At 39.5% G+C, this 21,987-nt stretch overlaps 4 protein-coding genes across 6 annotated transcripts in view; 1 reads left to right on the forward strand and 3 right to left on the reverse strand.

Moving 5' to 3' along the window:
* The window catches only part of LOC138026806 (striatin-like), a 36,964-nt gene extending 31,564 nt beyond the window's left edge, over positions 1 to 5,400 (reverse strand). Inside the window, exons 1-2 of the mRNA XM_068874260.1 lie at positions 4,936 to 5,400; positions 2,199 to 2,302 (exon numbers count right to left, since the gene is read on the reverse strand). Coding sequence (XP_068730361.1) covers positions 2,199 to 2,302; positions 4,936 to 5,100 — 269 coding nt within the window. The 5' untranslated portion in view covers positions 5,101 to 5,400. The remainder of the gene's footprint in view (positions 1 to 2,198; positions 2,303 to 4,935) is intronic.
* Positions 5,401 to 5,519: 119 nt separating this feature from the next.
* On the forward strand, positions 5,520 to 13,556 carry LOC138027874 (uncharacterized). Of its 2 annotated transcripts, XR_011127536.1 has the most exons (9): positions 5,520 to 5,639; positions 7,487 to 7,631; positions 7,932 to 8,522; positions 10,192 to 10,301; positions 11,414 to 11,578; positions 11,666 to 11,821; positions 12,146 to 12,258; positions 12,357 to 12,494; positions 13,025 to 13,153. XR_011127536.1 is itself a non-coding variant. In XM_068875492.1 (8 exons), the coding sequence occupies exons 1-8, from the start codon at positions 5,637 to 5,639 to the stop codon at positions 13,407 to 13,409; spliced, it is 1,668 nt and encodes a 555-aa protein (XP_068731593.1). In that variant the 5' UTR covers positions 5,520 to 5,636; the 3' UTR covers positions 13,410 to 13,556. The 2 variants fall into 2 exon arrangements, 1 of the variants encoding a protein (XP_068731593.1); XM_068875492.1 differs by lacking the exon at positions 12,357 to 12,494 and having other exon boundaries at positions 13,025 to 13,556.
* Positions 13,552 to 17,975, reverse strand: LOC138027876 (uncharacterized). Its single transcript, XM_068875495.1, has one exon. The coding sequence runs from the start codon at positions 17,698 to 17,700 to the stop codon at positions 16,180 to 16,182; it is 1,521 nt and encodes a 506-aa protein (XP_068731596.1). The 5' UTR covers positions 17,701 to 17,975; the 3' UTR covers positions 13,552 to 16,179.
* A 400-nt stretch (positions 17,976 to 18,375) lies between these two features.
* LOC138027873 (spermatogenesis-defective protein 39 homolog) overlaps positions 18,376 to 21,987 on the reverse strand; it is a 28,045-nt gene continuing 24,433 nt past the window's right edge. For both annotated transcript variants that reach the window (XM_068875490.1, XM_068875491.1), the window contains 4 exons: positions 21,807 to 21,893; positions 21,110 to 21,199; positions 19,199 to 19,303; positions 18,376 to 18,515 (listed from right to left, as the gene is read on the reverse strand). In XM_068875490.1, the coding sequence (XP_068731591.1) occupies positions 18,495 to 18,515; positions 19,199 to 19,303; positions 21,110 to 21,199; positions 21,807 to 21,893 (303 nt within the window). In that variant the 3' untranslated portion in view covers positions 18,376 to 18,494. The remainder of the gene's footprint in view (positions 18,516 to 19,198; positions 19,304 to 21,109; positions 21,200 to 21,806; positions 21,894 to 21,987) is intronic.

Raw genomic sequence — 21,987 nt, forward strand, 5'->3', positions numbered from 1 at the left:
ATATGGAATGAATTTTTCCATCAGTTCACTTCATAGAAAAAGTTGTGCCCAGAAAGGTGTGATATTCGCTGACATAATTTTTGTGTTGGTGTTCGTATGACGTCACGACCTTTGTTTTGTTTTTGCTGAATGATTTTAAATCATGCTTTGTGTTTTGGTTTGCATGATACTCTGTTGCAGTTTTAAGATGAGCCTATAGTTGGGGTACAGAGCGATGCTTTGTTTGCAGGGTTTAATAAAACATCGAAATAAACCCCCGTCACTCTACGAGTTTGGTGTGATTTTCAGTACGAGTCCAAATGTTTACACATCGCAAAGCGGCAGGGTAAAGGCCAGTTTAGGTCTTCGTGATAAAATAATAGAACCATGTAAATTGTGTAAAATGTGGAATTTTTCCTCAAGAGGTCTTCCCGTTGTCCTTTTAGTATGCGCTATTTTGAACGCTTTAGTTTTTTAAGCATTTAATTATGCGCATTCTCATTCACATACCCTTTGATTGACATGGCGGTTTCTCACTGAGTAGTGTCGGTCTGACTTCAAAAATTTCGGAGTGAAACAACAATTACAGAGTCATGTGCTTTTTAAGTCAAGTATTTATTCCTTCACGTTCGAAGAACACTCGATGCTTGCATTTTTACGTTCGCTTATTAAAGTTGACACCGTTGTCAGTTTTGCACGAATTAAATGTATCAAGTGTCTGGAGTAAATTGCTGGCAGCGAGGAGTCTTTGTTACCAGTACATTTGCTACTTAAGAATACTCAAGAGCATCTGAACTTAGTTGACGTCAGCACAAGAAGCAGTTGGAAATAAATTAAAATTTTTGTATCGCATAGTACCGTGTAAATATTTTTAAGTTCAAGTTTGTTTACATTTGGTATGTTCGGTTGAAGACTTTTGCCGCCGCTTTCTGTTTACAGAAGATCTTTCGCAAAGTGCATGGAGGCTTGACTCATTATGAATGTGTTTCCAAGAAATTTTGGTGTCTGGATTAGGGCTGCTTATCAATGTTGTCCTGGTAATTCGGCAGTTATGAACACTGAAGTCGAGAAAACATGAGCGGTGATAAAAAATCGCGCATACAGTGGAAGCGATCCTGAAAAAGACATGTAATTTGATTTCGAATGTCTGCAAATATTAAAGGCGGCCGCATGTCAAAAGCTATTGTCTGACGCTATTGTTTTGCTTTCGAGAAGTCTCACCTCACCTCAAGATTTCTGATAGAGATCCTCGAAAAAATTTCGAGGGTCGCGAAACTCGATCTTCGAAACTCAAGCCTCGAAACTCGATCCTCGAGTCTCGAAAACATTGAGGATTGCGGATAGAGTTTCGAGTCGAGACTGTCAACTTACATTTGCACGGTACTGTATAATTAATGAACAAAATGATATAGAAATTAATCATATACTGAACTGCGGAAGGGCTTGAAATTAGCGAAAAAATCCAGTCGCAATTTTGCCACAAGATACGAAAATGTAGTTGCAATTTCGCAAATTTAGTCGCAAAATCGTTGCGCAGCGGTGTAGCAAAACAAAATATGAGCCCACAATACTTGTGTTGAAAGAAACTGCTGAAAATGGCGAATGACGTTGAAGGAATGGAGTTGTGCACATACATGTAACATCGCAGCGAAATTACGCTACAATTACACTATCTTCAGATTGAAAGAAAACTCTAGGCGAGAAACAAAATAATTTTGTCATTTCTTCATTTATTTTAGTAAAAAGAGCAGCAAAGTGGCAACTGCTAACCCTTTTGTTTCCAAAGAGCAAATTTGCGACTTCTCCAGATATTTTAGTGGCAAAGGGAAAAAATTCAGTTGCAAATGCGACTGTCTTGGTCACAATTATTTCAAGCCCTGCTACACCATAACGGCCCATCAGTCGCTAAGGGAACCCCTTAACCATAACGGTGTCTGTTAAGGTGTGCTTTGCACCTGCAATCAAGTGCCTTGCAGATTTTTGCACTGTGCACAATCAAGACCATTCCTGTAAACAGCTATTCTCTGATGCATTTCCATCTATTTTTATATGATGTATTTGTATCTTCACATGCACTGTTAATGCCAACTTGAATTTAACAGTGACGTACAGCAAGAATGTGGCCAGCACACCAGAACCTTGACCTCAGTGTTGGTGATTCCAGGCCAAGCTCTTATAATAGTTTATTGATATCCATCTCCACTCAAAGGCTGAGTTACCTTTCTTGCTTAAGAGCATATTCCAGCATCTTTATTCTTCTTATCAAATCATGTTTAAGGTTCTCCTGGCCTTTCCTTTCTCCTTGCAAAAATGCTATACGGGCCTAAAAATGTCAATGTAGAAAGACAAAATCACACTGAGAATAGTACCTTAAAACAGAGGGGTACATGGTCTGCATGTAGCTGTTGGTGCCTTTTTGGCTGGTGACTATATGAGCATAGACCAACAGATCTAAATTTACATGTAGTTGTCTTATTGAGCTGCAGAGGAATAGGTCTTATGGATAAATTGGATTGTGGCACATTTTGGTTTATAAATACATTCACACTTTCACAAGAAATTTCCTAACAAAATAATGTTTTGCTATAAACGCCGTCGCAAGTACAGCAACGACACAGCTCAACAAGGTCGAACTGAAAGCATACTATGGCACCTCTGGCTGCCGCTATACGGTCCATGTATGACCTTGGAGCACAGCTTACAGCCCGCTGGAATCAGCTGCATGCTGGTTCTGCTAAGGGAGGACAACCGGATAACCCGGAGAAAAACCCTTGTTGCAGAGTAGAGAACCAATACAAACTCAACCCCCTTATGGAGTTGGGTCTGGGAATCGAACCTGGGCCACATTGGTGGCAGGCGAGTGCTCTTACCACTGCGCCATCCCTGCACCCTAAGGAGGAATAAATAGAAGATGTCTCAACAATTTTGTCCTGGATTATAGGTTCTTAGTTGGATAAGCCGCCAGTCACTTCAGCTACGGCCAAGCAAGGGAGGACAAAGGGTTCAACAACAGATTGACACCGCAATCTTACTTGCAATAATGCGAATGTTCTTTGAAAACAGTCACGAAAAGTAGTTTGCAATGTCAATAGCACCCAGAATACAACCCACTCCCCTTCCTTGCTCTATTGTAAACTCAACTAAGCCAGATTTCCCATCTTTCGCAGACAGTGAAGAAGGAAACTTTTCAGGCTGGTTAAGGTTAGAAAGCAACAAAGTTTGTCAGAGAGAGAAGCAGAGAATTACTGTAATAGAAAAGCAGGCTAAAGTGCAAGGAACTTTAAAAGCTACTGAAAAAGACTTGCTTTAATTTGATATTGTGACCATAAATAATAATGTTCACTTTATCAATATTGTTTTATATTCACTTTATCTATATTGAATGCAATGTTATGATGGCCTAACACAAAGTGTCTGGGATTGGTTCAAAGACTGTCGTCTGGTGTCAATACCTATCTCCAACACAGAGAAGTACTGAGACATACATGTAGCAGTCTTCTTTAACAAACGAAGCTCCAAAATGTTACAGACATTAGGATTGATTTATCTCTGACAATAATCAACTTAGTTGTAGGAAATATCCATTCACCATAAGACTGATTCATTGAATACCTCAAGTTAAAATTCATTCTTTCTATTTACATAGAGCACAATACGTGCAATCAATATAGGAATATTTAATTTCTTACATTGTTTTCAATCCTAGATAATTACAAAAAAGGAAAGATACCTTTGAAAGATAAGTACCTTAGTTTACAGCAAGACCTTAAATACTGTATAAAGTATACATCTCACAAAGCAACATCCACAAACACCAATATTTAATTTTCTGTTTTGTGGTCTCACAGTGGATGCATGCAACAGGTACATGTATTCAAATGAGCACTTGATCTCCGGAATGTCTTTTTAAGAATGAAGTCATCGGTGATATCCAATTTTAATTCAAGGGAGCATGAAAAAACATTTGATCTTATTAGAGTCAACATGAGAATTGATACATCTCTATCGTCATTATTTTTGGACAAACTTTTACTTGGTGTTGCAAGTTGTCTTGGTTAATAAGTTACTTGCTTAGGTGGAATCCAACAGACTACCAAATTTCTGCAAGAGGGTAGTTTAATCTAAAGCCTGCAAGTTCCTCATATTGTAAAATCAACATTCAGTGAGAAAACATAAACATTGATTATCAAGCTGTCACAGCTCATTTCAAGAATGTAATTGAATTTTGTGTCAGAGAAAACACTAGGATTGTCCCCAACGTTCAAGATCTTTGATTTGCTTGGGGGCCTCTTCCATGGGTTGTACTAATTACATTTGTAAATATCCAGGGACAATGGTAGACGTAGCAGAACCAGCTGGTTTCGACGATCAGCTTGCCTTATAGAGCTAGCTAACCGCAGCTCGCTCCAACAATCTTGACAAATAAGTGATTGATGTGAAAACCGTCACTCAAGCAAAGATTAGTGTAGAATTCTAAATTAATTTTGCTGTCAAGAAATCCTTCGTTATGAACATTTCGCTAAAAAAAACCTTAAACGTACAAATCGGTTTATTGGCAATATCTTGTCAAGATTTCAAGGCAGGACGATCAGAGATACTACAGTAAACGAAATCGATTTGTATAAGCTAGTGCCTTATTGAACTTTAACTTTCTGGCAAAAGCTTAAAGCTAATTCTCAACAAGGAATAAATAAACGAACAATTTTCCTAGACAGTATCAAATCTACGATTCTGTGACAAAAAAATTAAGATAAAGTTCGGAAGTGACCGGATCAAAACAATGCACAGATATGAAGTATTCTCCTAAACTACGTTCTTATAGGGTCAAACGAACTTTCCGTTTTTGAAGAAAGGACAAAGAAGAAATGGAACGTTTTCAGTGAGTTCTGTTCCAAAACTCACAACAACACTGCAGTCTTAGCAAAGGTAGGTGAATCAGATATATTATAAGCATACCTGCAATTCGGCTTTTTCCACATCCCAATGAGCTCGATCCATTTCGAATCTAGCCCACTCATGTTGAATGAAGTGCAAAATGCCCGGAATCGTGTACTTTGTCCCTGAGTCAATGTCTTGGTTTTGTGAAGATACAGGGACTTTTCCACCATTACTGTTTTCCATGTCAATTTTCTACGTACCACTCTTTACTCCATGCAAGCCGCCATTCCAATTTAGCACGCGACAAACGAGCGATGCAAGAGAAACACCGAACGCGCCAAAGAAACCGTCATTTGATCTTGCAGTAATTGGTTCAACAGAAGCGATAGGGGTTCCTTAGACAAAGCCGGTTCTAACCGTGGACTCTACTTCCTTATGGCGCCAAAATAATGCCTCAACTTGCCCGAAAAAAACCCGCTACTCTGATAATAATCCCCTCTCAAAAATGGAAGACATTTAGATTGCTCTCATTTAAGATCACATGACATCTTCTCTCCACTATCAGCCTATCGAATTCCTGCACACCGGATTTTCGAACATAGCCGAAGGCTACCGAAGATGACACGAGCCCTCGGAAAATCTCTCTCACCAGAGGGAACCCTCTAACCCAGATCGCTTCGACTTTTGATAAATTGGCTGATGATTTAGGATGACAGATTAGGGTTCATAAGTGAATCTGAATCAGGAATTTTACAGGTCAACCATCGCTGGCGACTTGAATGGTGAGGGAATTGGGAACGTATTATTTAAAATCGGAATCGCTGAAAGTGAAAAATCCGAAGGGTAATGTAAGGAGCGCAATCACACTTTCAACTGTTCCACTATTATTTAATCCTAGAGTTTTCATGGGGATCAGTTTTTCTTTTTTCAAATAATGCCAAGTTACTCTACTCAGTGCAATATTTATTCCATCATCAAGTGTGTCATACTTGCGCCATCGACTGGAGGAAGGCGTCACTGAGAACAGGCTCCAGAGTTTCGAATTGTGCAGCAACAAAAGAAAGTCGAGGTTCAGTTGAATAATTTGCATTTTCCTTTGTTTTGAACAAAACAAAATGTTAATTATCCCCCTGAACCTCGACTCTGTTCTTTTGTTGCTGCACAATTCGAAACTTGCCTATTAGTTGTGTAATACTTGCTCATTGTCAATTGACTCAATCCATGGTACCCAATTGACATCAATGATTTGTGATTTCAGCTCATTGAAATGTGCAGTATATTTTACATTAGCTCCTTGTAATTCATTTCAAAGGGGTCACCCAAGCTGTATAAACTTCAGAGCACTTATGTCAGGAATTTTATTGGTTAAACGGGGATCCAATCAAACAATCGGTTATATGGCAGTGATAACAAACAGAGTTTTGTTTAATCTATAAACATGTGTTTGAAACTCAGACATAAAGAATTGCATTAAGAAACAATGAAACAAGTCTGAAAAAATGAAACCTGAGCTCACAATGGAGCAAAGTCTTAAAAAAGTTCAGAGCCGTTTTAGCCGGGAGATTTGACAACCGTCATGGGAGACCGAGAGACTCCCGAATAATCTGGTAGAGTTGGCACACATGAAACTTGACATATGTAAATGTAATTGGCATCCTATGGTGACCCCAGTGAGAGGCATAAATCATCTGTCCCTGAAATGATGTCACAAACCGCTTTGCATTCTGCTTGCAAAAGGGTTTTACTGTGCAAAGCAGTTTGCTGTAGATCCATCACTCCTACTGATTTTACAGTGCATAATGACAACTGGACGGTGTAGGTGCAGAGATTTATCTCAGAAATAAATAGAAAATTAAGGCCTTTTAAGTAGTTCATTAAGGCTTTGATCCTAGTTCGTAGTTTAAATCGTACCACAGCATTGGCCAAACCTGATGAAACTTTATTGATAACTGCTAAAATATACAAGCATGTTTTACCGTATTTTTTAGTACAGCTTTCGTAATGGGCTATGTCAGCAGAGTCTGGCTATATAAGTTCAAGCAAGCTGTGGTGGTTCACTTTGCAGTTCTTTTGCTCAAAGCATTTGCCTGTTACTAGCAATCAAGTCAAGTTTTTTCCCTTCCACCCTCCATCTGGAGATTAGTGGACACCTTTTTTTGCACTTTAATAAACTTGGGTCGTCTCCTTCATGGTGCCATTAAGTCTGCACAGCGACTTCCCCCAAGCTTCTTGGCTTGTTTACCTTTGTCATTTCTTGCTAACCAGTACTCTTGTCTGATCCAGCGTGTGCTGTTTTGCATTCAGCTCGTAGTGCTGGGGAGATAAGTGAGGTTGTTTATGTCACGCAATCTGGAAGGAATTACGTTCCCCTCAATGACGCCATCTTGAGTTTTATTTTCTGTTTTCTTTTGCACGGCACATCTTATATAAGCACATTTTAGTTACCATACTCTACCCAGGAACAGGGACATTAAGTAGATGTTGATGGGAGATTTTTTAAGATTTGGAATTTTGCTAGTGATAAAAACAATAATATTATTATTGTTGTTTTTGCTCCCCATTGATTTACTCATATTTTACGCTGTTTGAGTCTTCTTCAGATAACTGCTATATTTTTGTCACATTCAAGAATCCAACTATAAAATGTACAAAATCAGGAATACCTATTCCACTGGACTCTACTGGACAGGAAATGTGTTTGCTGTTCATAAAATATGGCAGGTGCCGATTCAAAAGCAAATGTAAAAAGTCTCACTGGAAGCCACCTTTACCAGGTATTTATTATATTTTAATTAGCTGTTGCTGCCATGAACAATTAAAAAACCACAGAATCAGAGAGAATTTACTGGGGGATGAAAAGATTCAATTTTTTGTGCAAGTTAACATTTTGACCTGTATTCCTTATGTGTTTTTTTTTTTGCATGGGCTTTTTCAATTTTTATTGTCAACTTGTTGTAGTGGAAAAAATTGAATCTGGATTTGAGTTTTGTTAAGTACTGTTGACTTGTAGCAGGCCAACATGTACTATAATATTGTAGGTCTCATAGTATTGAGTAATTCCAAATCATTTTCAGATGAACCGTATCCCAAGCCACCACCTTTACCATGTTTTCATTCCTGGTCATCTTTTGTCACTGGTGTATCTGCACTGGAACAAGTCAGTGATCAAGAAATCTATGTGGCAAACGAGCAATGGCAAAATTCTGGTTTGGAAGCAACCTTTGAGGAGAACTTAATAACATGTTTAGGTCAGCTAGAAAACAGAACCAATAATAACTCCACACGTAGTGATTTCAATGAGGAATGCTGGATATCAAATCAAAGGGGACCAGAATTTAATTATTATTTAGACCAGACAACAGAGAGGTCACTGTTAAATCATGCCCTTCCAGAAGCGATTTTAAGTGGCAAAAGTCCAACCCTTGCTGCAAACAGTGTGGTTATACTGCCGGCACCAGCAGGCCTCATCAATGTGGGGAACAATGTTGAAAACAAGACTGAAGAGAATGATAACAGTTCAGAAGACCCCAGAGGACAACCTGGCACTGATGATTCCAATGTGACAAGGCAGGAAAATGAAATAGCATTGGATAGAATTTCACAAGTCATCTACAAGAAATGGTGTAGATTTGACTTTGTGTACTATCCAAACAGACAATCAAAAGGTTGGTTAATTTACAAAGCTAAACATAATAATCTGGTGGTTTGTACCATGAAGCAAGTTTTTTTTTTTTACACTGAGACAAGGTCATCTGTGCTGCCTAGTGTTGAAGGTTGAAGATACAAGTTGGCTTTCAATGCAGCCCAGTGGTGCTGGCACTTGCCTTGAGATCAGGAGATCACAGGTTCAAGACATGTTCTGACCACTCATTGAATTTGTTCCTGGTTCAATTTCCTGGCTGCAGTTGTAAATAGCCAACTGGTTTGCCTATGGCCAGTTGGGATTCTTAAAATAATTATTGTTCTGTCCAGCTACTCTAAAAATCTGAGGGTAAATAATGATACTTTTTTCCTTATAATTTTAGGAAAAAGGTCGATGTTCCATCTTGTCATGAAAATATGTGACTCCTCATTTAGGAAAAGATGTTCCATCTTGTGATGAAAATATGTGACTTAAAGTGGTACTACGACCAAAAAAACAATTCATTTTTTTCTTTGAATTTCAAAACTATGTTAACTAAACACTAATTGACCCAAGTTTTAAGTTCTGATTTTAAAAAGACACTTGTTTATTTTAACTGGAATAATTTCTTATTTATTGGTCCGCCATTACTAACTTTAAAATCTTGAGAGAGCTGGGTCGAGGGGAAAATGACGTCTAAGACTCACTAGTTTAAGAATGCAATGCGTGTGTACGTGGCTGCATTAATATGCGGCACAGGAGTTTCGGGCTTTCAGACTTTTAAACCCATGTTTTGCATATATAATAAATAATTTGCGTTTACACACTGAAATTTTAAGCTAGTGAGTAAATGACGTCATTTTCTCTAGATTCAACCCTCTGAGGTCCAATCGGTCAGTTCCGAACGTGAGTAATGGTGGACCGTGAAATCCAAAACTTACACTCAAAATAAACAGCCTTTGGATAAAACTCAAAGCTCAAAATTTTGCCAGTTAGGTGTTAAGTGAACACGCTTTCAAAATCTGAAGAAAAAAAGAAAATGATTTTTTGATCATAGTACCACTTTAAGGGGAGAAAATTGAAACCTTTCTGGGGAAGCATCTAAGAATCCTAAGAAAGAGACTTAATTGATTTTTCTCTGTCTACCGGCAGACAATTTTACTCATCAATGAGGGCGGGGGGGACATCCACTCATCCCCCTACATCCACTCATCCACATGTCCCCTTTAACCCATTCACTCCTGGTAGTGAGACTTCATAGATTTTACTCTGTCTAACACCAGATAATTAAAATTTTTACTTGCCAATGGGGGGCTTTTGGTAGCCAACAGGGTTTAAGTGGCTCAAAATGGCTTTCAGAGAAATGACATAAATTTTCTCGTTTGAACATAGCAATGTTCTACCATCATATCATACAAAAGCTCTCTCTGTCAGAACAATAGGGAGGTGTCAACTTGTCACTGTTATTCAAGATGGTGGTGCCAGGGAAATTTGAAAGTGAAAAGAAGGGCGTCTAAAATTCCTTTTTTTCTGATAGACACTCTTTTGAACAAAATTTTGAACAACATTGATTGCAAACATTATTTCCTCTACATTAAAGTTATTTTGTAGTCTATAGCTAGAGGAGGTTCCCTTTAAAAAGTTTGAGATGAGTGTAAGTCATCATCGATAAATGATTTAAATCAAGTTCGGTATCACTTAATTCATTTCAGGAAGTAGGTACAAATTCAAAAGCAGCATTGACCTAAGTTACCAACAATACGGAGCCTACTACAATCACATAACAAGGAAACTTGAATTTCATCATCTACCACGGAACAAGGTACTAGTGCTTTGCTTTGTTGAGTAATTTGTCACTTTTCCTTTTTTCCAGATTTCCTGCCCCAGCAAGAAGGGAAGGAAATTTCTGCACAAATCTCCTTGATGTTCTGTCACACATCCATGAAATGATGGCAATAGAGCTTCACCTCCACTCTTTCGCCATTTGGCAGGCGTGTTTAAATTCAGTCTAGTTACAGAGGGTTTTAAAGTGCCTTTGAAGTGAAAAATATGATTAAGAATGGTGTTTCTATTTTCTGTATCGTTCCAGAGATATTGAAGTTTTTGTTTAAAATTGATGGCGTAATAAACTGTACACATGACTGCAATTAAAAGCACAAAATTGAGAATGTCTCTGAAAATATTTTTGCTGCTGGGTGTATTTAACACGGTATTGATTTTGTCGTTTATTGTCATAATAAGACATGTTCACTCTCATTAAGCCTATACAGAGATGTAAAGTGTTATGGGTAGCACATGTGTTTTAAGTCTGATCGTCTGCCTGTACGTATCTGTTCAATATCCGAGATGTTTGGTTCATTGCGAAGAGGGACTGGAAACGAGAGTGTTGCCATGGCAATATCTTAATGGGTGTCACTTTGTGCCTTATTTGATGTTCATTACTGGTGCCAAGTTTGAACAACATCCATCCAATATTTTCAGAAATATTTTGGTATTTATTACGGGCATTTGTACAGTTTATTACATCATCAATTTTTGAACAAAAACTTGAATATCTCAGAAACGAGAGAAAATATTTCAAAATAGAAAACACCATTCTTCATCATTTTTAAAGGTCTTTAAAATAAGCAAAAGATATTTTCACTTAAAAGGCACTTTAACACTTTCACCCCTGAGCCGGCCTAAACAGGCCGTACTTAGTATTTTACTGCTTAATTAATGCCTGACAATTTTACTCGTCAATGGGGAATGCCCAGGAGTCAATGGATTAAACTGGTTTAATTAAGAGTTAAAAATAATTTACTCGTTCACAGCGCTGGGCAACATCAAGGAAGTTTGTGTAGAGGTTTTCTTTCCTTCTTGCCAGAGAGAGAACTCAAGGAAACTTCTGCCAAACAGGGTATCCTGCATTATAATGTCCAATTCTTTCTTTAGGTGGAGAAAAAGAATGTCAAACTTCTTCGCAGAGCTCACTGGAACACATGCCAAGAACTCAAAGCGAGACTGGTGCAAGTTCCCCCAGGGTACTCTGTGAAAGTAGATTTCTCCAAAGTGAACATAACTAGATTACGGCCTTATTTTTTCCTACTTGTCCATCAGGTGGGTTGGAGATAATCAAAAAGTTATTCATTTGTGTTTGCCTGTTCAATTTGACTTTTTTGACAAACAATGCTTTCTCTTTTTTAGTGTTTTTTCCATAAAGACCCAAGCGAAAAGCGTTGGAAACCTAACCCATTTTCATGTTTAGTTGCCGAGACTCTGATAGCATTGTTCACAAGTGGGCAAGTGACTCCTGTGGAAGCAGAAACTAAGATGGAAGAATGGGGTGGCAGGCCAGTCAAGGTACATTTATGTAGATAATGAACTGACAGGATCCAACATCATGGGATTCAGATATTTCTAGCACCTGCCACAGCCTGAGTACTAAGGTGCAGGATTTGCAAGAAACCACCTTGCATCTCCTTTGCACTTAAAAAACAAAAGAGCACTTGTGCCTCGTTCCTTTAAAAACTGAATTAATTTTCCGCAATTCAGCACTCCACTCCCATAAGTGGCTTAAGGTTGTGCTAACCTTATAATATTTCTTGATTCACCTCATCTCACAATCTTTAATTTAATTTTATCCTTACATTCCATTTCATTGTAAGAGTGTTCATCGTCTGTTAGGTGCGGCAGTGTATTTCGCACATGTGGAACATCATCGTCAAGTCGTCATTGTCACCAGAGGGAGTGGCAGAGGAAGTACTGAATTGTGAATCTAAAGTGTTTGCCAAGAAGTTGTAAGTATTTTCATTCTAAATCTTTTTTTTCTGTTTTGTAATGTTGTTGTTTTGTTTCTCTTTAAAGTTCCTTTGACTTATGGATGTTTTTGTTTTAGATGTATTTGGCCTCACACACAATACACCTTCTGGAGACATCACAACCAGTTGGCAAAGTTTTGATGGGACTGTAGGCCAGAATACCACACGGGATCACAGGGGACTACAGATAGCTCCTTACTCTGTGTGGGCAGCCTGTGGGTTGTTGCATATTACTTCTATTCATTCAAATGCCTATTAGACTACTGTAACTATATCTACAATTTGTTAGTCAAGTCTAGGCATGTAAGTACGATGATAGGCCCTTTCTTGCAACTCTTGCTTTCAAATTCTTTTGGAAGTTTAAGAACTAGTATCTCAAAAGTCCTAAAAGTTTTTGGGCCTTTTTTGGGTGCCAGGTTTTAAGCCATCAAACTTCTCTATCATTTCGCATTTTAAAAGAGCAGTTTTTTTTTAAACAAGCAGATGACAGTTTCAAAGATTTCTTTTTGGGTGAGAAAAGTATTGAAAAACGGGCCTCAGTACTGTATTTTCAGAGAAGGGTACACAGATCTCAGTTGGGCTTATTTTGTGCAGCAAATGTAGCCAGCTTGTTGTGATATCTCAAAAAGGCTTTAAGTGTTCGGGCCAGGTAATCTAGAACAGCCATAAATTAAGGGAAGTTTGCCAAGTGCTGGACTCAGATATAAAATTAACTGCACTCTAAGCTCTGTTCTTTTCATTTCAGTTCTGCCATGGATTATGCCTACGCTTGTTCCCTTTCAAGGCCATTAGTGAAGGGTAGCAGAGCAAACCTGTTCAGCACCTCCACTCCAACTATTACTAAATCAGTTAGGCAAGGAATTTGTGCTGCCAAAGAAGCGTCTTCATCAAACGCAAAGACAGAGCTGAAAAACCTCTCTGTTACAACTTCATTGACAATACCAAAATCCAGGACATTTGAGGCAGCATCCAGAATGAACAGCTCCAATGACACGATCAAGGGATCAAAACGCAAAGAGAAAAGGCGGAAAACCAAACGATCAGAGTATATCTCCTTGCTCAATGAACAAGGAAAGCAGGATCTCCTGAAACGTTGTAAAGCTATTTTAGCAGACGGTAATGCAAACTAGGGGGATAATGATTTTGGCTGCATGATGTCATCATTTTAATGCCACGACCAGTGCGCTTTGTCAAAAGGTTTTCTTCAAGGAACAAAGAAACAATATGGTAAAATTGTGACTCAGTCAATACTCAATTACACTCCAGACGGTGTTAATGGCAAATAATAACTTATTTATTTTATTATAGTGAGACTTACAGATTTATAATCATGCTGTCTAACGCCAGACAATTTTATTTTTTGCAAATGTTGAGCACTGTTACCGATGTAATTGGTAGCAGTGGAAGTAAGGAAACTCTTAAGTGTTTTCATCCCAAATGTAGAACAAACCTTTCTCAGCAAAACAAATCTGTTCATCACTGCTGTTTAATTTAAAGGAATAGTTTTACACAGCAGGAACATTAACTATTATGAAACTTGATTCCTTAACCCTATAAGGCCCAAGGGGACCCCCCCATTGACAAGTATAATCGTCTGGCATTAGACAGAGTACAATCTATAAGTGGCCACTGGGAGTTAAAATAGAAGTGAAATTTGATTGTCAAGTGTCTTAAATGAGAAATAATAATAAACTGCAGCCATTCACAGCTGATAAAGTCATTCATATTGCAAAACAATACACAGTCACAGCAAAGCACACTTAAAACATTCAAAAAAGTCACAATTAATTTTTGTTCTTTTCCTTCAGATGACGTCTGCAATGCTCTGCCATCTGAGCTATGAAGCCACTAAGTTGCAGGTAGCAGGTCAATTTGTTGAACTCATTTGTTTCCGTGAAATGAATGATGATAATCCTTTCACGCAAACACATGAGCCCAACAAATTGATGTGCTCCCAACTGAGTGCCTTCAGAGCTCAGTTGGGATCACAGAGGTCATGGGTTTAAAACCCATCGAAGCTGCCTGAATTTTTGGGTGATGCAGCAGCTCTCGTAATGTATAATGTGATTGGCTTGCCACCCTAGCCAAAAACGAAAGACTAAACAATGACTTAGACTTAAAATAGTAGATGCTGCTCACAATACCAAACAATAGAAGCTTGCGAGAGCTGCTACACTACTGAATTTTTCAGGTATCTATAAACTGACAATTGCTTAAATTATTGTCCGCTTCCGACCTTCCGTCTACAACCCATACTTCAAACATACATTTCTTTCATTACTTTGCATGATTAAAATTATTATTGTAAACTACTGGAAATATTTACAAGGATAATTTAACTTCATTCAAACTCAAAATTAGCAGAAGATTAGGGTTAATGTCCTGCCATCACTGCCAAACCTTGAGAGTGCTGGTTTGAGAAAAAAGTAACGCCCATCACTAGTTAACTTAAGATTGCTTCTATGTGTAAGACTGATTTAGCATGCAGTACCGGAGTCTCAAGCTTGAAGACTGTGTTCTTAATACAGCGAGTCTTTGACATTGTTTTTTCCCTGATACAGCTCTTTCGAATCTACAGGTCATTTCTGAATGCAAGTGATGGGGGACCATAACAATGTTGTATAGTAAATTTGCAAGTGTAAAATAATAATAAAAAGTGTTCATAATAAGGTAAACCACCTTTTAAGTGTCAAGAAGAAAAAAGAAAAGTAATTTTTTGGTTGTAATGGTACTCAAGAGCAATTAATATTATTATTGGAGTTTGGTAGAATGAAATATAACTTCTCCACTCACTATCCATGCTAATGATGATGTATGATTTGTAAAGTAGATCACTAAGGGCCGATTTACACGGTACGTCTTTGTCGCATGCGACAACGGCTTACGACAGGCCCACGACATGATTTACGATTGTTGTGTACGTCAGAAAAAATGTCGTAGCATTTTAAAACATGTTTTAAAACGCTGCGACAATCGTAGGCCTGTCGTGAGCTTGTCGTGAGCTTGTCGCATGCGACAAAATCGTATCGTGTAAATCGGCCCTAATATTAGCTAGTGGTATTTTTTCCTTCTGTTCAAATTCAACTTTGATCTTTGTATACAGAAATCAACAATCCAGGTCAAAAGACTTTGGGACACTTGTCAAATTTGGGAAAAAAGTAAAGAATTTACTGTTCATGCTTCCATCGTTATATGAGCAATGAGTGTTCTTCTTTCGCTGCCTTTTACACGCCCCCCCCCCCCCCCCTCCCCCCAGACATCGATGAACTAATCTTGATTTCTGAGACGGTAAAAAATCAACATTGTAATGGGGGGAGGGGGGGGGGGGAAGTGGAAATTGTCCTAACAGTTTTGACATGCATGGTTAACCCCTTTGCCCTTTTGAACATCATGTTACAGTCTTTTCTGGCTTGCCAATTGCCATGGCTCGCAGTCAAGGACTGAATTGCCCAGGGAGCAGCTCAACAAAGTTGGACCGAAGGAGCTGTGCAGCCGGCTAGGCGCTCAGCCCCTGAACATGACACATGCATGACTTTGGAGCACAGCACCACAGCCAGATGGAATAACCTGGGAGTCGATTTTGCTTAGGAGGAAAACCAGAGTGCCCAGAGAAAAACCCTCGGACTAAGATTGAGATCGACTGAAACTCAGCCCGCATATGAACTTAAAATGCGAACTCGTGTCCGCTGAGGTGGGAGGCATGAGCATTACCACAGGGCCATGCTTACTTCCCTGCAATATTACGTGGAGAAGATAATACATGTATTTATGCATTGCAATGTACAACTGTTTAATCAGTGTAAACTCATGCAAATCAAAGTCCTTTCCATTTGAATAGTTTTGAAAAGACTTGAAAGTGGTAAACAGCAGCTCTTAAGTCGGGAATCTGCCATTGACCATTTACATCACTGATTCCAAGTGAGAAAAAAGTTCCTTGCTTCCCATATCTGCACTGCGAAATCCTTCACTGATCATCGCTGCTTCGTTTTCTGAAATTTTCAATTTCAAAATCTGCTGTTCCAAATTACTGTATAGCGAAGGACTTGTCAATCCCACCTTTCCCGAGGCCCAAGCCACTTGCGCTAACTGACCACCATCAAAGTGTGCACTGTCTCTCGACAACACTTCTGTGCTAAGTTCTTCCATAAATCGATGACAAGGAATTTCTGACAATGCATAAGAATACATGCAAAGTGATAACTCGTAGTTTGTAAGTGACTTGAGACCTCGTCCATATATCTCGCTGGCAATCACTTTGTACACTTTATTGTCGGTAATTCCTCGCGTTGCAAATGACCAAATGATCCATATGAGACGGATATTGTACAGTTCCCTCACTTTGTTATCAGCTATTTCCTTCCCCAAAAGACAAAACAAATCTTCGCTTCCCCTTCCTGCTGTTGCAAATGACCACAAGATCAAGACAAGTTCTCTTCTCTGTAGCCTAGCAGTGGATCGTCGTAAAATCTCTTCCTCTGCTATATCAAATAAGATGCTCGAGTACATTCCTTGTGAGGCAAATGAATACAAAAACTGTGCAACTTGTCCATTATGAAAAGACTTTATACCTCTTCGAGCAATTTCATACTCAATATGTTCATAGAACTCAACAGACCCACAACCAACTTTGGTAAAAGCCAATAATATTCCAGCAATTTGACGATTTTCACACAATGATATCCTAATGATCTCTTTCAAAATAGATTCTTGGACTCTTTCAAATATTGGGGATTCTCTCAAACCCAACCCAGCACATCCTGTGAGAATCTGATTGACTTCACTTGTGTGAAAAAGTGCAAAATCATGTGACAGAATTTCTTCTTCACAGACTCTTACAAGCGAATGAGTTATCTCTTCAAGTTTTCCCAGAGACCACATCACGTTTGCAAGTCCTTGAGCCTTGCAGGAAGAAATGTTTTCGGCAATGAAGTCTAGGATGTCAACGTAAGGACTTTCTCTTCCTTGTTTCACCTTAGCCATCTCTGCATGTAACAACTCTTTTTCTTCACTATATTTGTGCGCAATCTTTGCCATGCGGTGGAGCAATGTTATGCTGTTGACGAGTGATATTCGGTCTTTGTTATCATGATAAAACTCCAGATAATCCTGTACTCTGCTTTTACTCATGATCTCTTTATTTACATCGCGTTCTTGGATGTAAAATTGTGGTACATCACTGCATGACCGACTAAGCATCGATGCATGTGTTTCATGGTACTGCAAGATCTGCTTTCCTGGAAATTTTGTAGTCTGGATTGGCAAGTAGACTGTACTATGTAGGCAGGTTACTGGCATAAAGCTTTTTGCCTTGGATCTTGAGATCATGATATTTACGAATGGTATTATCTTCAAACGTGCTCTTCCAAAAGATGACAAAGAAGGCCATTCACAATTACGTCCTAACAAGATGACTCTGAACATTGTGCCCTCTCTTAAGTTGAAAGGATCTCTTTTTAACAGGACAGCTTCACACACACTTCTACAAACTCGTTGCTTTAATTACGGAATTAAAGGTTATCAACCTGTTAATTCATGACTAGTAAGTTTATGCAACTCGCATTTCAAATGGTTCCCTCGATCGTAATGTAGCTTAATCTGCTGTTAATAAACCACTTACGTCCCTGATATGTCGCTTTTAGGAACCTTTCATCTGCTTATTCAGCGACGACTGTCGTTGCATAATGTGTCCTCCATGCCATACTAAATAGGTTCCAGGCTTCCACAGCGCGATGCTTGCTGGGAGCTGAAACGAGCGAGGGATTCCTCTTTTGGGTCGTCATCCCTCCTTCCGCGCACCACGACTCGAATTCCCCCCGCTTCCCCACCCCCACCCCCACGATTCCAAATGCAAGCCAAAACTAATCATATTTTTTAATTTCAAGTTTTTATTGTGGGGTGGGGGTGGGGAAGTGTTCTACCATTTGGGGAGACTGTCATCTAAATAATTATTTAAATCACTTCGACCAAAATAGGGGCCCTCGGCCCTCGTGGGATTCTGTTCATAACAAATAATGCACCTATCAATGTTAAGCCCGAGGGAGGGAGGGGGCGGGGTCCGGGCTAACCACGGGAGTTTGACAAAAATACTCAATTGTCTTTCTTATCAACAATTTATTATCTCCTAACAATTAAAAAATGTTCTAAATTTTCTATTATTAAAAGCATTACACCATCTTGGCCATTTTCTGAGTTAGCATGGATGCCTGCCAGCCTCTTCAGTGTTTCCATTTGATTTGCTGGAAAGAAAAAACAAAAGCAAGTCAAAAGCGATTAGGAACAAGCTCGGGACTGTCAAAACAACGCTGTTTCTTGTTGTTTTCCAAGGAGTGGAAGCACATTGTGTTTAGTGTGTCAAAAGGGTCTCTCTGTTTACCGAAGTAGGGTTAGCTGAAGTTCCCTAATTCCCCGTGCAGTAATACACTATAGGGAGTTAGGCCAGCATTGCGGCCATCAACCGCGCCTCATACCTCTGCGATCATACCCAGAAAGAGTTTCAGTCGATCGCAACATGACTCTAACGTTTTCTTCTCCAGGTACTTTTTTTTAGCGAGCTTAAGCACGCGCGTTTTTGAGACGCGGACGACAACCGGAAGTTAGCTGTTCTCCCTTTTGACTTGTCTTCACGCAAACACATTTACATTGCCAAGTATCTTCTCTCCACCAGAGATGATTCGCATGAAAAGCTGGGAGACACCAATGTCCTAGCACGAGAAATGTTCTCTTCCGGTTGCCGTCCGCGTCTCGACAACGCGCGTGCTTAAGCTCCCCACTCCGGTCAAGTAGAAAAACACCAAATGCGCGTGCACACACTTATACTAGTACTCAAGTCTTCAGTTCACTATTAACAAACCAAAGATCGTGGCATCAAAATGATCTTTCAGACAAGTTTTTGCCTCGCTAAATCAAAATCGGCACGTACCGAATTGTTCAAGTATTCGGAGATTTTAGCTTGCTCCGGGGCTGTTCCCTTTAAGTGGCCTCTGTACTGTTCGAGCTGTTGTCTGTCCTTCATAGCAACTAAAGTCTGTGAAATAAAGCAATGACAACAGGCTGCGCATGACTCATGGCCGCATCCAGCTGACCGAGGAGATGATGTACTCTAGTACCTCGCCAGAGATCATTTTCAATCTTAATTTTTAAATCGTGCGCAAGTGTTGCATGAGGTCACTTTTCGCTCCATGGAACTTTTTGTGCGGGATGTCACTTAAGGGCTATGTCACGAAATAATCCAGTTGATCGCTGACTAAAAACACAGAGGAAGCATTTTTACAGAGTTAGCCTCCATCTGAAGTGAATTTATTCACTTCAGATGGAGGCTATGCCCTGTAAAAGTGCGTCCTCAGTGTTTTTATTCAGCGGTCATGGAGAACTTGAAACTGCCCTATACACCTTATTCCAAAATGGCCGCCATTTAAATATTCTTTTGTTTTTATTTAAATATGCCCTTGATGCCTCGTTCTTAAGCTTAAAATTCAAAAGAATATTTTATCTTGAACGAGGCAACAAGGGCCAATTTGTATGCGCATAAATCAGCGGCCATCTTGGAATAAGGTGTATTTAGTAAATACAAAAGGAGGTAGGAAAGGACAAAATTAAAGAAGATTAAAATGGATTGCAATTAGGGTTTTGGAAAACTGTTCAGTCTAACAGTTTTCCAAAGTTAATCTCTGTTCTTTGAAACTTAAATTATTACACATTTCTTTGCTACGAAGCTTTGAGTTGTGTTGTTTAAAAGTAGTTTCTGGGCTAACGTTGAAGCTGCATAGCTAGTAGGGGCGGGTGATTGGTACAACTACTCAAAATCGACTGTACTGCCGTGACACAGCCTCTTCAATAAAGACTAACCAATAATGGCTAATTAGTTCAATATATCCAACGTAATGACCTCTCCACTACATAAGATTGAAAAAGTTACAATTGACCCATAGCTCTTACTGGCCTTATCTTCTTGGGCCGTTTTGCAAGTTACGGTTCGCGTTTTTTCAGTTCAATTTTTTCACTCGCGTCATAAGTTGAACTGAACTAAGCGTGAGCCGTAATTCGCTCTTCGGCCGAAGAAAATGAGGTTTATAGGACATCTAGCACATTTATAGATTTTTGAATAAGCAGGTCGTACTGTAGAATACAGCCAAACAACTTTGCCAATAAAGCGGACAAGCTTATTACATATCTGAGCTGAGAGCCAAGATACGCGAGTCCATACATTGGGGAATCATTCTCTCTCCAAGTTTTTCATGAATCACCTTGATAAAGGCAGTGTGTAAAATAGGCTTAAAGGAAGAGTATCACGGCATTGCGCATGTTTTAGCCGTAACGAATGTTATCATTTAAGAGCCGATCGGAAGCGACATTATAATTCGCGCGAGAAATACCCGGTATACACGTACGCGTAAACATTTCTCGATTATTAAACAATCACTAACGAGCTAAGGGCAGTCGACTTCGCAAATGCCTGAGCCAGAAATTTTCACGCGTACGTGTTAACTTCCCGCACGAATTATAACATCCCTCCCGATTGGCTTATAGACGGTAACATTCGTTACGGCTAGAACACGCGCACTCCCGTCACACTCTCCTTTTAGACATGAAGACGCGCGATGAAAAGGGTCGCCGCACGCTCCGCATTTGTTCAAATTCCTTCAAGCACGCCTAGCTGATAATCCAAGATGCCGATCAACAAACAGCAACACCAAGACGGAATTTCCAGAGCGAAAAAATGACTGGGGATTTCAAAACAGGAACGACATAAACATCTTATAATATATTACGGACAAATTCCAGTTAGGGGCTTTATTATTGCTCTATTATTTAAGTGTAGCAGTCACCTCACCTCAATCGCCACATTATGACAGTTGATCTTTGTTGCTATGGCGAGTCGTTCTTTCAGGTCGTCAATCAAATTCAAATAAGTGCTCAAGACCTAAAAGCGTTGAAAATGGATACCAATGAATTATTATGAACAATCTACCCCTTCTACCGAATTAACCCTCCTGAGAGTAAAGGCAGAAACGAGGGGTCACGTTGCAGAAACAATTGTTGCAGCGACATGTTCCAGCGACAAAAAGGTGTGTAGTACACACTGAGACATCGTGTATTAGGGTCGTGTAGCGGGGACATGCAGCAGGTACAAAATCACAACATGTGCACACACATGAAAATGTTGCGGGTACATGTTGCAGCGACGTGCCCCATGAAGTTCAACTTGTTGAACTTCACGGGACACGTCGCGGGGACAAAATCACCCCCAAATTGGTGTTGCACAATTATAAAAGTATCACTTCACACACAGGGACATGTATCCGCAACATTTCCATGTGTGTGCACATGTTGTGATTTTGTCCCTGCTTTATGTCCCCGTTACACGTTCCTGCTACATGTCGCCTCAGTGTGCACTATACAAGATTTTTGTCGCTGCAGCATGACCCCTCGTGTCTGCCCACCGTAAGACTTGCAAACGTGGCGCCTAATACCAAAACTAAGGCCTCTTGAGCGGTTCTAATATTGTTATTCCGTCCTGCCGTTCCTACCTTTTCAGGCGCACCATGCTGATGAAGTGACTCCACTACCTGTTTAAAACCAATGGCAGACTTCATTTTGACCGAACCGAACCAACCCTGAAAGTATAACCAGTCGTAAAAACATTATTATTATAATGATTCCTGTTTCATTTCTAAGGCACGCGATGAAATTAGTCAACAAACGACTGCA

This window comes from Montipora capricornis, chromosome 12, assembly GCF_036669925.1.
Source record: "Montipora capricornis isolate CH-2021 chromosome 12, ASM3666992v2, whole genome shotgun sequence".
Taxonomy (NCBI): Eukaryota; Metazoa; Cnidaria; class Anthozoa; order Scleractinia; family Acroporidae; genus Montipora; species Montipora capricornis.

Excerpts from the sequence above, each read along its gene's own strand:
- LOC138027874 (XM_068875492.1), top strand. Across the intron at positions 8,523-10,191 it reads TCCAAACAGACAATCAAAAG|GAAGTAGGTACAAATTCAAA; the intron begins GTTGGTTAATTT and ends AATTCATTTCAG. Across the intron at positions 10,302-11,413 it reads ATCATCTACCACGGAACAAG|GTGGAGAAAAAGAATGTCAA; the intron begins GTACTAGTGCTT and ends TTCTTTCTTTAG.
- LOC138027876 (XM_068875495.1), bottom strand. The coding sequence starts at position 17,700 with ATGTTCAGAGTCATCTTGTTAGGACGTAATTGTGAATGGCCTTCTTTG.